Source organism: Pongo abelii, chromosome 12 (assembly GCF_028885655.2).
Source record: "Pongo abelii isolate AG06213 chromosome 12, NHGRI_mPonAbe1-v2.0_pri, whole genome shotgun sequence".
NCBI lineage: Eukaryota > Metazoa > Chordata > Mammalia > Primates > Hominidae > Pongo > Pongo abelii.
The window spans coordinates 126,044,621-126,058,301 of record NC_071997.2 but is presented as its reverse complement, the minus strand read 5'-3'; the positions used below and the strand labels follow the sequence as shown (position 1 = coordinate 126,058,301).

At 42.7% G+C, this 13,681-nt stretch overlaps 1 protein-coding gene across 8 annotated transcripts in view; it reads right to left on the bottom strand.

Annotated features, from left to right (window-relative positions):
• Window positions 1–3,172, bottom strand: part of CMPK2 (cytidine/uridine monophosphate kinase 2) — a 37,594-nt gene extending 34,422 nt beyond the window's left edge. For 5 of the 8 annotated variants that reach the window (XR_010136148.1, XR_010136147.1, XR_010136149.1 and 2 more), the window contains exons 1-2: window positions 1,653–2,451; window positions 73–187 (exon numbers count right to left, since the gene is read on the bottom strand). Coding sequence is in view for 3 of the 8 variants with exons in the window: in XM_054546146.1 (XP_054402121.1) it covers window positions 73–187; window positions 1,653–2,327 (790 nt within the window). In the remaining 5 variants the exon portion in view is untranslated. 8 annotated transcript variants of the gene reach the window in all.
• Window positions 3,173–13,681: the final 10,509 nt, after the last annotated feature.

Genomic DNA, 13,681 nt, shown 5'->3' with positions numbered 1-13,681 from the left:
AAGAAGTATTTCTGTTTCTGCAACTAATCAGTTAGTGTCATTGCCTATAACTAAAAGGTAATATTATCTTACCCGTGGCATCCAGTCCTTCGATGGCAACAACTTGGAACTTTCCTTTCTGGACCTGTTTTGGGCACTGGTCGACCAGGTCAAGCACCGCCCGGGCTTCAGGAATAAAGGAGGTACACTGCAAAACAACATCTATCCATCAGCAATGAAGCCAGGGGGCTTTTGCAGAAATCACACCTAAATTGCTGAGCACAATATTGCTGCATGCTAATAAGGCCTAAGTTAATACTCAGCACTGTGCTAGGCCATGGGAATTCAGAGTATTTCAATGCTAGGATGGACTGGAGTGTTTTATTTGATATTGAGTAGCCGAGGCTCGAAACAGCTGTCCCTGTCTGGATCGCTTGGTGGCCTGCAGCCTTCACTGAGCAGCTTTGAGAAAGGCCAGGCAAGGCACATCATCACAATGTCCTGTGACACAGCAACCATGGAACTACAGGCCCGCTGGGAACACTGTGTCACAAGAATGGGAAATCAGCTACACAGTGGGCTGGAGAGAGCAGTCTTCATCTGCAGCATGTCCTCTCCTAGCCATTCAGGAGGCTGAGATAAAGAGCCAAGCACTGCAATCAGGAAGCCAGCAGAGCAGCGTCCCCCTGGGAATTCCCAGTTCCTCAGTGCGCATTATCTCACTACATGCTCACAGCATCTCAGAGCGAGGCTCAGACACTTACTTATGTGCTTGCTCTGAGCATGGCAATCTTCTAAGTGCTTTACAAGTATTCAGTTGCCAATCTCCGTGATAGCTTTGAACTGGGGCGGGGAGGGGGGGTGCTATTATTATTCCCACCATATGAATTAAGGAAACTGAGGCAGAGAGTTGAAGAAACTTGCTCAAAGTGACACAGTTAATAAATGCCAGAGTTTGAATTTAAATACACGTGGTTGATCTTGCACTCTTAACTGCTCCACAACGCTGTCCCGTAAGCTTGGAAAATATTCCCAAGATCCATGGGGCATCCTCAGGGGTCATCTGTGTCACAGGAAGACATCTGCCTAGCCTGCGATCAAAAAGAATTTTCAGTCTCTTTCTGTGAGTACCTGCTGTGAGTCAGATGTTTCCTTAATCAGGACAATACCGCAAGATGGGAATTGTACATGTCAAAGGGCAAAACTTAGAGTAGTTGAGTAACCTGCGCAAGGTTCATGGCCAGTCAGTCGGCAGGTAAACACTATTTAAGTCTAAATTTCTTAAACCCCCTAAACTCATGCATTTTCTTTTTCACCCCAAGATCCTTGAATGGTGATCATCAGCAAATAAAATTACTTCCCAGCTGACATTATTTTCCCTCACTCCCGGCAGCCTCTTTATTCCCTCTGTACTGCTGCTGGGATGCTTTTACAGCAAGCATCGCGCGCCTTGGTGTAGGTCTATGTTCCACGTCAGGTTGGAAGATCCTTGCAAACAAGAATCTTAAAAGAGTTGCCTGGCATACAGGACACCTTCCCTACCTGATTTGTGAACGGAAATAAACAAACCACCCAGGCAAGAACCGGCTTTACAGACCAGCCTCTTGGCCCAGTTCTCTGGTCTGAAGGGTTCAGATGCCACGCTGGGAGCTGGAAAGGGACAGAACTCTTACCTCCTCCAAAACGGCCCGGGCGGCTTCCCGGTCCGGGAAGACCACGGAACTGGGCAAGTCTGGCACCACCGGGTGCAGCGGGGGCTCCGGGGCGGGCACGACCTGTGCGCAGCCCACCTGCAGCCACCTGCCGTCTTGCACCTCCCAGAGGCGCTGCCACAGCTGGCCGCGCCGGTCGGCCTCGAACTCGCCCAGGTGCGGGCGTGGTGCCTGCTGGCAGGCGCCCAGCAGCTCGAGCAGCGCTTGCCGGGTGTCAGGGTCATCCAGGGGGTCGCGCAGCAGGAAGCCTTGCTGTGCGCCGCCGGCCTGGCCGCCCGGGCAGTAGCAGAGCAGCCTGAGCAGCTGGCACCGCTGGAAGGGGCCGCGGCGCAGCTGGTGCAGCAGGCGCTGATGCAGCCGCGCCGCCCGGACCCGGGCCCCGCAGCCGTCGTCCGGGGTCACGGGCACGCACAGCGAGTAGCTGCGCTCCGGGGGCCCCAGCAGCGCCGCCAGGCGGGGGTCGGGGGCGTCTGCGTCGCCGGGGGCGTCGGCGCCTAGGGCGAAGTGAGCCAGGGTGCAGTCGGGAAGCTCCAGGACGAAGCGGCGCGGCGGAGCCATGGTCCCAGCGCAGACCCCGCGCCGCCCGAGCAGCGGCCCCGACAGTGGCCCGCGCAGGAGCGGGCGGGCGAAGGCCATGGGCTCCTCAGCGACACCGCCCTCGGCCCCGCCTCGGAAACGAAACCCGGCGGGAGCCAGGCGCCGGCGGGAAACGAAACCCGGAGGGAGCCAGGCGCCGGCGGGAAACGAAAGCGAAGCGTTGCGGGGAAACGAAAGCCTGAGGCCCCGGCGGGGCGGGAGCCCTGGGGCTGGGGCGCCCTTCCGGCCTCTCCTTCTCGCCGCGAGATTTGCGCGATAAACGGCCGGCGCTCGGGAGCAGACGCTCGGCCCCGGGGCCCAAGGTGCGCGGCTCCGCTGGCCTGCGCGGTCCCCAGGCGCCGTTTCCCGGGGCTGACACCGAATGAGGCCCCGCGCCGTCGGCCCCAAGGTAGCTCCGTGTGCGTTCAGCGGGTGGCTGGCGTCCCCGACCCTGGTTTGAGTTCCTCCTCTGCGGCTTATGCCGGGTGCATGGAGGGGGGCGGGGGTGCACGCGCGAGGGACAGAGGGACAGAGAAGTCCCTTCCCGGTGTAACTGGCTCTTCAACGCCCACTTGCAGGCGCACTACTGCCCTTGGATGACTGACCAGGCCCTGCAGACCATGGGCCCCCTCCCGGACCTCAACTCCTAGCTCTGACCACGCGTTCCCGCCCCTCTAATCCTGCAGAGCTGCTTTCCTGCGGGAATAGGGCGCAGTTCTGGCTCTTGCCTCTCCTGTATCTTATCTCACCTGTGCACACACTCACCTTTGCACACACTCACCTGTGCACACACTTACCTGTGCACAAGCTTTTCCCTCTTCTTGGAATTGCCCTCTCCCTTTTGCTGACTCTCTAACTGGGAAGTGTCGCCCAGATTGGCACCTCGAAATCGCCTTTCTTCCACCAAATTGAAGTTTCCTGCACTAAGGTGAAGTGTGTCAGGATAGCACCCTCTGCCTGCCACAGTCCAGCATCAGCACTGTTGCTGCCTAACAGTGTAACTGCTTGACAGTGTAACAGTGTTTGCCCAGTTATTTGGATATTTTATTCTGTGTTTACTCATTAACATGCCTTTTAAAAATGATGTCAAGCAAACCAAAAACAAACAAAAAGACAATATTCTCCAGGGAAACTCTCTCAAAAAAATAGAATTGAGACAAAGATTGAAAACATTAGATGAGCTGAAAGCAGTTTTTTTTTTTTTTTTAATGTCTTAATAGTCTTGGACTTAAACTTGGGATTATGTTTAATTCTGAAAAAAAAAGTCTTAACAAATGTGAACTACAGATAGGTAGGTGGTTGGAGTGTGGGTTAATAGGCTAAGAAGAATTAGGAGTTTAAATTTTTTTAGCTCTTTGAGAATAGAATAGTTTTTATTCTCTATCAGGAATTTCACTTTTGGACATTTAGCATGTCCCAGTGGTTTCATGTGTATGTAGTATATGAACGTAAGAGTCTTCCAGTCACTCCGTTTTGTTCTCTAAGACAGTACTGCATCCTCAAGTCTGCTTGACCTTTTCCCTATGCCATCCACCTCTCTGGATGTATTAGTCTATCCTGGCTGCCATAACGAAATACCACAGACTGGGCCGCCTAAACAATAGAAAATTTCTTTTCTCAAAGTTCAGGTGGCCAGAGAAGCTGGAGATCAAGTTGCCAGCAGGGTTTGCTTTTTCTGAGGCCTCTCTTTCTAGCGTGCAGACGGCCTCCTTCTCTCTGTGTTCTCATGGGGCCTTTCCTCTGTGCTTGCATCCTTGGCGTCTCCTTGAAGGTCCAAATTTCCTCTTCTGGGAAGGACACCAGTCAGATTGGGTTAGGGCCCACCATAATGTTCTCATTTTAATGTACTCACCTATTGAAAGCCTTATTTTGAAATACAGTCATACTGTGAGGCACTGGGGACTAGGGCTGAACATGAATTTTGGGGGACATGATATAGCCTATAACTCCCCACATATCTGGGTTAGTAGCCTCTCCTGTGTCCCCCACCAAGGCTATTTGTATCCTCGGACCTTGGCACTCCACAGTCACTTGCCAGTCTATTTCCCACCACTGAGCACCTTGAGGGTAAGTAGGAAGACCAGCTTCTTCCTAACTTTTCTCTGAGCCTCCAAATGAAAGAAAACCTGACACACAGTTTGCTAAATGAAGCATCCTATCTTTTTTTAATTTAAGTTTTCCTCTCTATTTTTCAGCTACCTTCACCCTACAAAGAGATGTAAAGTTAATAACACTGCAGTATTTGGGCTTAGTCAATATTGTGTAAGTGTTGAAGATGTTGAAGATATATCTTCATTCATAAAGAAAAATTTCTGTTAGATTTTCAAGCCCCTTCAAATTTGTAGGACAGAGACTCTGAGAGCCACAGCTGGATGTTTATATTGACTAAACATGCCTGTAGCCACCCACCCTTGCAGGTGGAAAGGAGAGAAGCTGCAGGCTGGGTAGATACTTCAAAGAGGTGTCTTTAAATGAATGAATAGCACAGCTGTATCATAGGAAAAGCCATAATCTTCAACACTCAAAGTATTAAACAAGAGAAAGTGAAACTTTTCTAGCCATTCTCCTCCTAAGAAAAAAAGAAACAGAATGGGAGAATTAAAAATATAAATAGCAATTAATAAATAATAAAATGAAAAAATAACACTTTGAAAAAGAGCTTAGTTTTTGAAAACATGTTGAAACAGATATGTTTCTAGGTAGTTTAATTCAATTGGAAAAGAAAGAAAATGCAAATCAGAATAGGAATAAATGAGATGATAGAACCACAAGTTCAAAAGGATACCCAAAAGAGAATATTACAAACAATTCCACATTCATAAAAGTGAATATTATAAAATAAATGATGAGCTCAGAAAATAAGAATTAATAAAATGAGCCCAGGATAGAATGTTGAGTCTATAACTCTGTAATGCAAATCCTAGGCTAGAAGTTAATGAAAGGGCTAAAAAGCACTGAGCAAGTTTCAGAGATCACTTAGTTATCAAGGAACAGATAAGCTCTCTCCCGCGTAACCTTCTGTTTCTTTTTTAAATAAAAATTCATTCTAGCACATTTGTGGGCTTACAATTTGAAGAGTATTCTACTGTCTTATGGAGTTGGTTTTCTCACAAAGAAATGGTGTTGATACAGCTACCTTTGAGGGAAAAGTTGCCATAACAGGTCCAGCTGCTCACCCCTTGCATGTCTCCACAGGAGCCTCAAACCATGATTGCTGTTGGGCCAAACTTTGGAAAGATGACCCTCCAGAGGCTCTTTATATTAATGGTTGGTGATTCTGTCATGTACACCTGGAGCAATACTCCATGACATGCCAGCTTGCGATCATTTTGCACAAACGTCAAGATTAACGATGTGCACCTCATTCATTGTTGGGGTCCTGAGATTTGGTTACCATAGCTGGGCACATGGCAGGATGTGCCTGCGTGTCTAGCCCTTCATATAATGGCAGACCCTGAGACTCAAACAGGCTTTTCCTGGCCAGTGGTTTCAAACACGTCCTGGTAGTTCACTGCTGGAGGGAGCACACCCTGTGCAACTCAGGTGGTGAAGGACTCAAAAGCTTCTGGCTACCCTCTCCAGACTGTTTGACTTGCACCTTTTTCCTATTGTTCTTGCTCTACAGCCTTTTAGAGGAATAAAGCCCAGATGGGAGTCTAACATGCTCCTGAGTCTTATGAGTCCTGTTTGTGAATTATCAAGCATAAAGGTGGTCTTGAGACATCCACACATGCACACACACACATACACACACACACATACACACTCATGAAAAGAAAAAAAAATTTCCAAGATTAGAGCCCACTCTTATTTCAGAGCATGTTGATATTCCATTTTATCCATGTAAATACACAGACACATAAACACAAATACAACTTTGGGCCCATGAAGGAGTGAAAGGGAAAGCCAAAGAGGTTAAAGAAGATGTCTGCAACCAACAACTGTGTACAGTCACCAACAAAGTGTACAATATACCATGAATTTCTACAAATTAATGATAAAGTGCAGGAAACCTAATAGGCAAAGGATTGGAACAAGCACATCACACACAAAAAATATTCAAATGGCTAACAGAGGAAAAGATACTTAATATCATTCGTCATAAGGGAACTGGAAATTACAACCACAATGATAGGAACAGCAGGCCTACAAATTTGTGATGTGAACAAATGTGAAACAGAAATAGTCCTTCAAGACGGAGCCCAAGTGGCCAACTAGGTCTGAATTTAAAATAAAGCCAAGTAGCCATTTGCTGACTAGAGGTCACACAAGTACTGTGACTTCCTGGAAAGCCCACCCTTTCTAACTTTAGGGCTTTGAGAGCTCTCCTGGATGAACCAATCAAAACACAATGGTATTGATTAATCAGAGCTCAGTTGTATAAAACAATCAGGATGCAGCCATGTCACCCAATCAGGACTAAGTGAGTTTCAATCCTTCATTTGCATAAATATACCTGATTGGGACCCTAGGTGGGATTTTTGCTATAAAACCCTGGACTTCCTTTTGTTCTCTGGAAAACACCTCTGTTTCACACTGAAGGCTGGTGCAAATTATTCACTGGAATAAAATCTCTTTCTTCCATATTCCTTTTCAGAGAACTTTTGTTCACATTTATAGTGTCAGAAGCGGAATAAGAAAAGAATCCTGATTTTTCTCCCAGCACAGTCCTTAACCAACTCATTTGTGCCTCCAAGAAGTCCTTGAGCTCAGTCGTCTCAAATAATTTCAAGGAACAGTACTCACTGTTATTTTAGAGTATTTTGATATTTCATTTCATGCATGTAAATACACAGACACACAAACACGATTACAACTTTGGGACCATGAGGTGGGGGGAATGAGGGTCGAGAGGTCCTCTGGTAAGTCTTCCTGAATTCATACCTTCCATGCTTTGGATGAGGTCTCGAAGACTATTTTTCCCCCATAGGTCCCATCTATTGGAACCTCAAAGAGAAACTTCTTTTAGCCATGGGCTTGGGTAAGGGAGCATTCTCAGCCAGTCCCCCCATCTAGACTGCAAAGGGGACATTTCCTCTTGACCCCAAGTTTAGGAGGGAGCCTTTCCAGCCAGTTCCCTCCATCCAGACCCTGGAGAGGACTTTCCCTGTTGGCCCAGGGTTTAGGAAGGGCTTCTCAGTCAGGCTATGCCAGTCTGTAAGGTTTTGTGGGGATGCTCACAGTAAGGGCACTGAAAGGAACAAGTTTATCAGGTCACTGCAATGAGTAGGCCATGCTTTCAGTTCTTCCTATCTGGTCAGCTGCCTTCTGGCACTCCAGCTGGGTTTATGAGCCAAAATTATGGTTTGAGGTGTTGTAATTAGCTAAGTCTCTGGACAAAAATTACCCAGAATAATCTGAAACTTTACTGGCCAAAGTGGGAATCCTTTAAAATTCCAAAACTTGCCAGTCTACACACACAACTGGAAAAAAGAAAATACCAAACCTGCCAGAGACAATGGGAAGCCTTTTTCAGTAGGCACTTTGAAAGTCCTCAATGGAATCAAGGCAGTCATCACCTCTCCTAGGGAAAATAACTACAAAGTGAGTGAGCACATTAGTGAAATAGAAAGATTAGTGCTTGCAGGACCAACACCAAAGCTGTAGAAACACCATTGAAACCATTCTTCCACTAGCTGCCTTGCCTGTTGCTCTACCTGTCTTCTGCACCTTTCTTCACCAGCTTTATCCTTCATTCCCTCCTTCCTCTTTCAGGTTTTCACCTAGTTATTTTAAGAAAAGGTTCTAAACTATTTCTCTAGACTCATCTGTGTGTTTTCTTGTCCTGTGATGAATTCCTGTGATTTATGTTACTCTGGCATTAATTTTAATCCTCCTCTAGCACACACAGACTCCTTCTTGAGAAAGCTTAAATTCTTTCTGTATTTGAGACGTAAATTTGCCACCCTCTTTTCTCTAAAATTTGGTAAGGGATTTTGCTACATGGGACAGATACATTTCAACTTATTTTATTTACAGAAATGCTGGTTGAATCTAACTGTCTTCTAAACAAGGGGGTTTTACCTGACTCATGGCTCAAGTTTTAAAATTAAAGCTAAAAGATCATTACTTGTGCCTACCTGTATTTGTGTGTGTGTGTGTGTGTGTGTGTGTGTGTGTATACATGTCTGTTAGTATATTGTCTACCAGATTGGCTTCTAAAAATGGGTACTCATAAATTAAGCAAATAAGTCAAAATGCTTTCAAGTTCATATCACTTAGTAATTTTTAGGTGGATAAGACTAGTCTAATGTTTGTTTGATGGGAATGGCTATGTCTTTGAGTTATCAGAAAAATATGCGTAGATTTAACATTAAGATTTTTAATTTTATTATACTTGCCTGCCATTCAGTAGTATAAAGTTGGTTGATAGAAAACAGCTTGAGATTATGCTAGATTTGCCTGAAGTATCATGAAATTTTCCAGGTGTAATTATTAAAAATGAATAGATGGGGTGGATGCAGATGGGGTAAAAGTTTTTAAATGAACTTTTGGTAATGGTTATGTTTTGTAATATGTTTACTTAGGAAGGCTTCTCCAAATCCTTTCAGTAACTACAGCTATAGAATTTTTCTGAGCTAAATTAAATGGTTAATATTCATTGCATATCTAGATCATTTAGAAATAAGATAATACTAAGACATTATTGCTAAATATGAGTTTAGGCTTACATACTTTTGGCTTCTTAATTCAGAAGAACAAGAGTTCTTTGGATCTGTTAGTAAAAATGTCCTTTTTCATATTAAAAAGATGTTCTGTTAGAAAGCTTGTGTCTCTTGAAATTGTAAAATGTGTATTCTTGGATTGTTGGTATGGCAGATTTTCACTGAAAATTAGGGTTGCTAAGAAATAGTATGGTGATTAAAGTGTGTGATTAAGCTACTAGGGCAGAGGGCATTCTGTTTGCAAGTGTTTGAGAAGGGAAGAATGTGTTTTTGATAAGGAAGTTTGAAAAGAAAAGAGAAATGAGAAAGAACCTTGTGTGATAAATTTTTGTCTTACAGTAAAATGACTGGTTATTTAAGAAAGAGGAAGTATAGAACAGAGAAGAAAGTCGAAGCATGTCATCAAAGGTCTAAGTAAATCATAAGCTGCGTGAAAAGAGTTTATAAAAGCAATTTTCTGTGCAATCAGGTTGGCTACAATTGAAAAGAAATCGTATATGCGTCTTTCTCAGGATTAAACTTTGATGTTAAAAATACACTGATACATAACTTTAAAATTTGATCTCCTGTATTAAAACAAGGTTTTCTTAAAATACTGATTTGCTCTTAGTAAAATTGCAAGAGGTTTTAATTTTTAATTTGCAAATCTGTTCCCTTAATAGTAATCCTGTAAACTACAAACAGTTTCTGTTTCTGGCACATTTCCTCCTGAGATCTATATAATTTTCCTGTTTTCAGGTTGTAAATGCAGCTCTCTTTCTCTTGGTCCTTGAAAAGGTAAATTCTTTTTGCGTGGCCACAATGATAACCATCTCCTTCAACCTTTTCGTCATCTCCTGTAACTTTTTCTCTGGTTCTAACACTGCTGTCATGGCCTGATGCCAAAATGTTTATTTTGAAGATCTAGAAAACCAAAGTTTTCCTTCATTATAACTTGATTTTACACTCTTGGCTTTTCTTAATGTGTCTGAATTGTTCTCTGTAACCAGGAAGCTTCCTATGCTGTTCCTAAGAACCAAGGATTTCCATGTTCAACGTACTAGTTTTCTTGTTTACATTTCTCTATAATAGTATATGCTTGGAATTCTGGATACATTCTTTCTGTGCCTGATTAAATTCAAATACCCTTCGCATCAGGTTTAACTTTCAGGTTATGCGAATGGGCTTTCCATAAGGAGAAGCAATCATACTAAAGGAGGTTTGTTTCCCCTTTACCTATTAGGTAACTGGCCTAGTAAACTAAGAGTCTGTGTTTTGCTGAGATAATTCCTTTGCTTCATGTTGTTTTTATTAGGCTTTTGATTACTTAGGGAAACTGAACTTTAAAAAGTTTAGGGTTTTCACATCCATGTAAATCTGTATTCTTTTTGAAGTCTTCTGATTATCACTTTGTTTATTTAGCAGTGACATATGATTCTGGTTAATCAAGTATTTCTAACCTTTTGACATCTTTGGCAGGTTTCCTCAATATCAAAACCCTAAATTAAGCCTTTTTGATCTTGTAGAGATACTAAAGGATTAGGCTTATTTGGCAAATCATATGGGAAGCATATCAAATAAGAAATGATGTTTAACTCCCTTTAAGTTATATTTATATAAATATGTTACTAATATGTGTTCCAAATTGCATGAGATCTTAAAATTACGAGATGTTATATGATATGGTTTAGATTTGTGTCCCCAACCAAATCTCATGTTGAAATTGTAAACCTCAATGTTGGAGGTGCAACCTGGTGGGAAGTGATTGGATCACAGGAGCAGGTCCTCATGAATGGCTTAGTACCATCAACTTGGTACTGTTCTCAGGATAGTGAGTTCTTGTGAGATCTAATTGTTTAAAAGTGTGTAGCACCTCCCCCTGCCCCAGCATCTTTCTCTCTTGCTCCAGCCCTGGACATGTGAGACATCTTCTCCCCCTTTTCCTTCCGTCATGATTGTAAGTTTCCTGAGGCCTCCCCAGAAGCCAAGCAGATGCCAGCATGATGCTTCCTGTACAGCCTGCATAAGAATGAGCCAATTCAACCTATTTTCCTTATAAATGACCCAATCTTGGGTATTTCTTTACAGCAGTGCAAGAATTGACTAATGTATCATAATATGTGTTATCAGTCTTGAGTATGATTATTTTCTTTAATGATTGTATGCCAGAAAAATACCTAAATTTTCTTTTAAATTTTCTTGCAATTATTTCTACATTATTTCTTACAATTTCCTTGTAAACTCTCATCAGAGTTTTGATCATAGCTGTTCTGGATTTTTCTCATCCACAATTATTGTTTTAAATTCTTCTCTAGAAGCATTTGCAATCAGCTATAGCCCAAAATTACTAATTAAGGAAAGCAAAATTAATTAACTGAAAGTAAGTAATTGATAAGGATAATTTTATGACTTTTATTTAAAATGTTGATTCTACACTTAAATATTCTTTTCAGATTCAAGGAATTTTTCTTTCATTAGCTATAGTTTGCAATAATTTGGTGAAGTATACTTTTATGAACAAAAGTGGAAGCATTTGCCTTTCTCCCTACTTGAGTCCTCCAAAATTCAGACACTATTTGTGAGCATTCTTATTTTATTTCTGTAAGTTCAGTAAAAATCTGCTCTCCCTTTATAAGCAGGATACTATTGGAAATACTGATTATATTACTAGGCTTTGATTGAAAAGTCATATTTAAGAAGGGTCATAACATGCCTGACTTCAAGAGTTCCTAGCCTTACAATGAATACATAAAACTTGTCACTTCCTGGTAGGCCCAAGAACCTTAAGACCCTAAGTAAAATCTAAAGCCTGCCTTGATTTGGCTTCCTAGCCTCTAGAGGTTCTAAAACCTGAAAGTTCCTGTATGATTAATGTGGAGAGAAAAAGTCATGTTCTTAAGAAAAACTAACATGCACCTACTATTAGGTTAAAGCCCTGTGCACTGTTTTCAAGTTCTGGTTTTCTACCTGTAGACTGGACTGGATCCTGAGTTCTCCTAATTTCCTACAATATCTGGATACAGTTAAATCCTGATAAAGTTTACCAGCCCTCTTCCCTCAAGCAAAACTATAGAGCCTCTCGGGACATTTCCCCTACTCGAATTATTCAACTAGGGAAATTAGGTATTAAGATTGGAGAAAACTCATCAGAGCTCTGGTCAACACTGGGGCTACTCTGTCCATTCTTAACCCCAGCATGCTTTCCATGGACCCTCCCCGGAGTTCTGAATTCATCCAGATGATTGGAGTAGCCAACCAACCTATGATGGTTCCTAATCTTCACCTATTGTTTTCCAACTAGTACCCATCATGGGCAGTTGTTTTTCCTTTGGGCTTCCACACACTTCCTAGGCAGGGACTTCTTAGAAACATTCCAGGCCCATAGTTTATTCTCCCAGAAAGGAGAAATAATGCTTGAGTTATCCTCACCTGGAGATTTGGCTACGGAAATAGCTTTTACCCAAATTCCCATCTATTCACTTATCCCCAACACTACCTACCCTGTTCTCTAACAGCTATAATCCAACACTCATGATAATCCCTCAGATTATGAAGATAATAGTTGTGGATACTCTCAAGGATATAATTCATCTAGAAGGGTTAACCCTAGAAGGAGCTAGATTAGGAAGGTTTTTCGGGTCCCAATTTAAACTAGATTCTGCTTGGAATTCATAAATGATCAGAAACCCTTCCTGAACTGTTCACAGGATTGCCTGCTCTACCACCCAGGCCATCAGGGTTCCACAGAGGTCCATAGACTCCCTTGCTCATATGGTCCTAGACAAACACATTGCTTTAGACTATCTCCTCCCTGCACACAGTGATGTTTGTGCTGTTGCTGCCACTTTCTGAAGGGTAAATACTTCCAGGCAGGTTGAATTTGAAACATCTAAGATCTTAAGGCTAGCCAAATCTCTGAAAAACACCTTCAGAAAGCTTCCTGGCTGGACTTTCTAGGTTAAGTTTCTGATCTCCAGATATTTCCAGCTGGCTTCTCCTGCAGTAGGGTTCCTTCTGCATGCCACCCTACAAGTCTTGATCCTCCTCATGTTTGGGCTAAGCATTTGGCACCTCTTTAAGATTTTCCTAGCCTATTTTAACAGATGCCTGCAAGAGACCCCCACTAGGATTGTGCTGACCTAACCTTTGAGACTTCAAAGGTTGCTTCAGCCAGAAAGGGGAACCAAGTTAACCCAAAAGAATTTGATTCAAATTTAACAGGTACTTGTATGCCTCTCATGATCACATGTTTATGAAGAAGTGAGATCTAGCCAAAAGTGGTTTTCAATTGTGCAAGACCATGGCATGAGAGTTTAAGAAACTTTGGGCTGAGATTTCAAGGACCTGAGATATATCTACTGTTGAATATTTGGTAATCATTAAGTGTACAATTTTGCAGATGTTAAATCTTAAGTTAAACATGTTTAATGTTTTTTTTAAGTAAAATAAGTCATTTCTGTTTTTATTCAGAATATGACAGTATCAGAATAACAGGAGCTAACCCTAACTGAACACTTAAAAGTTTGCCAGGCACTATTCTGAATTCTTCACAAAAATTAGCAGTTTTACTCTGCACAAAAATCGCATGAGATACATGGCTTTGCTGATGAAGAAATGGAAATCCAGAGAAATAAAGTCGCTTACTCAGAGTCACCCAGCTACATGATTTGTGACTCTGGAAGTTCAGCTACTAGGACTCTTCCAACTTCCTACAGGTGTCACGAAAGCACAAGACCACACACATACACACAGTTCTGATCAAAGAGGGCT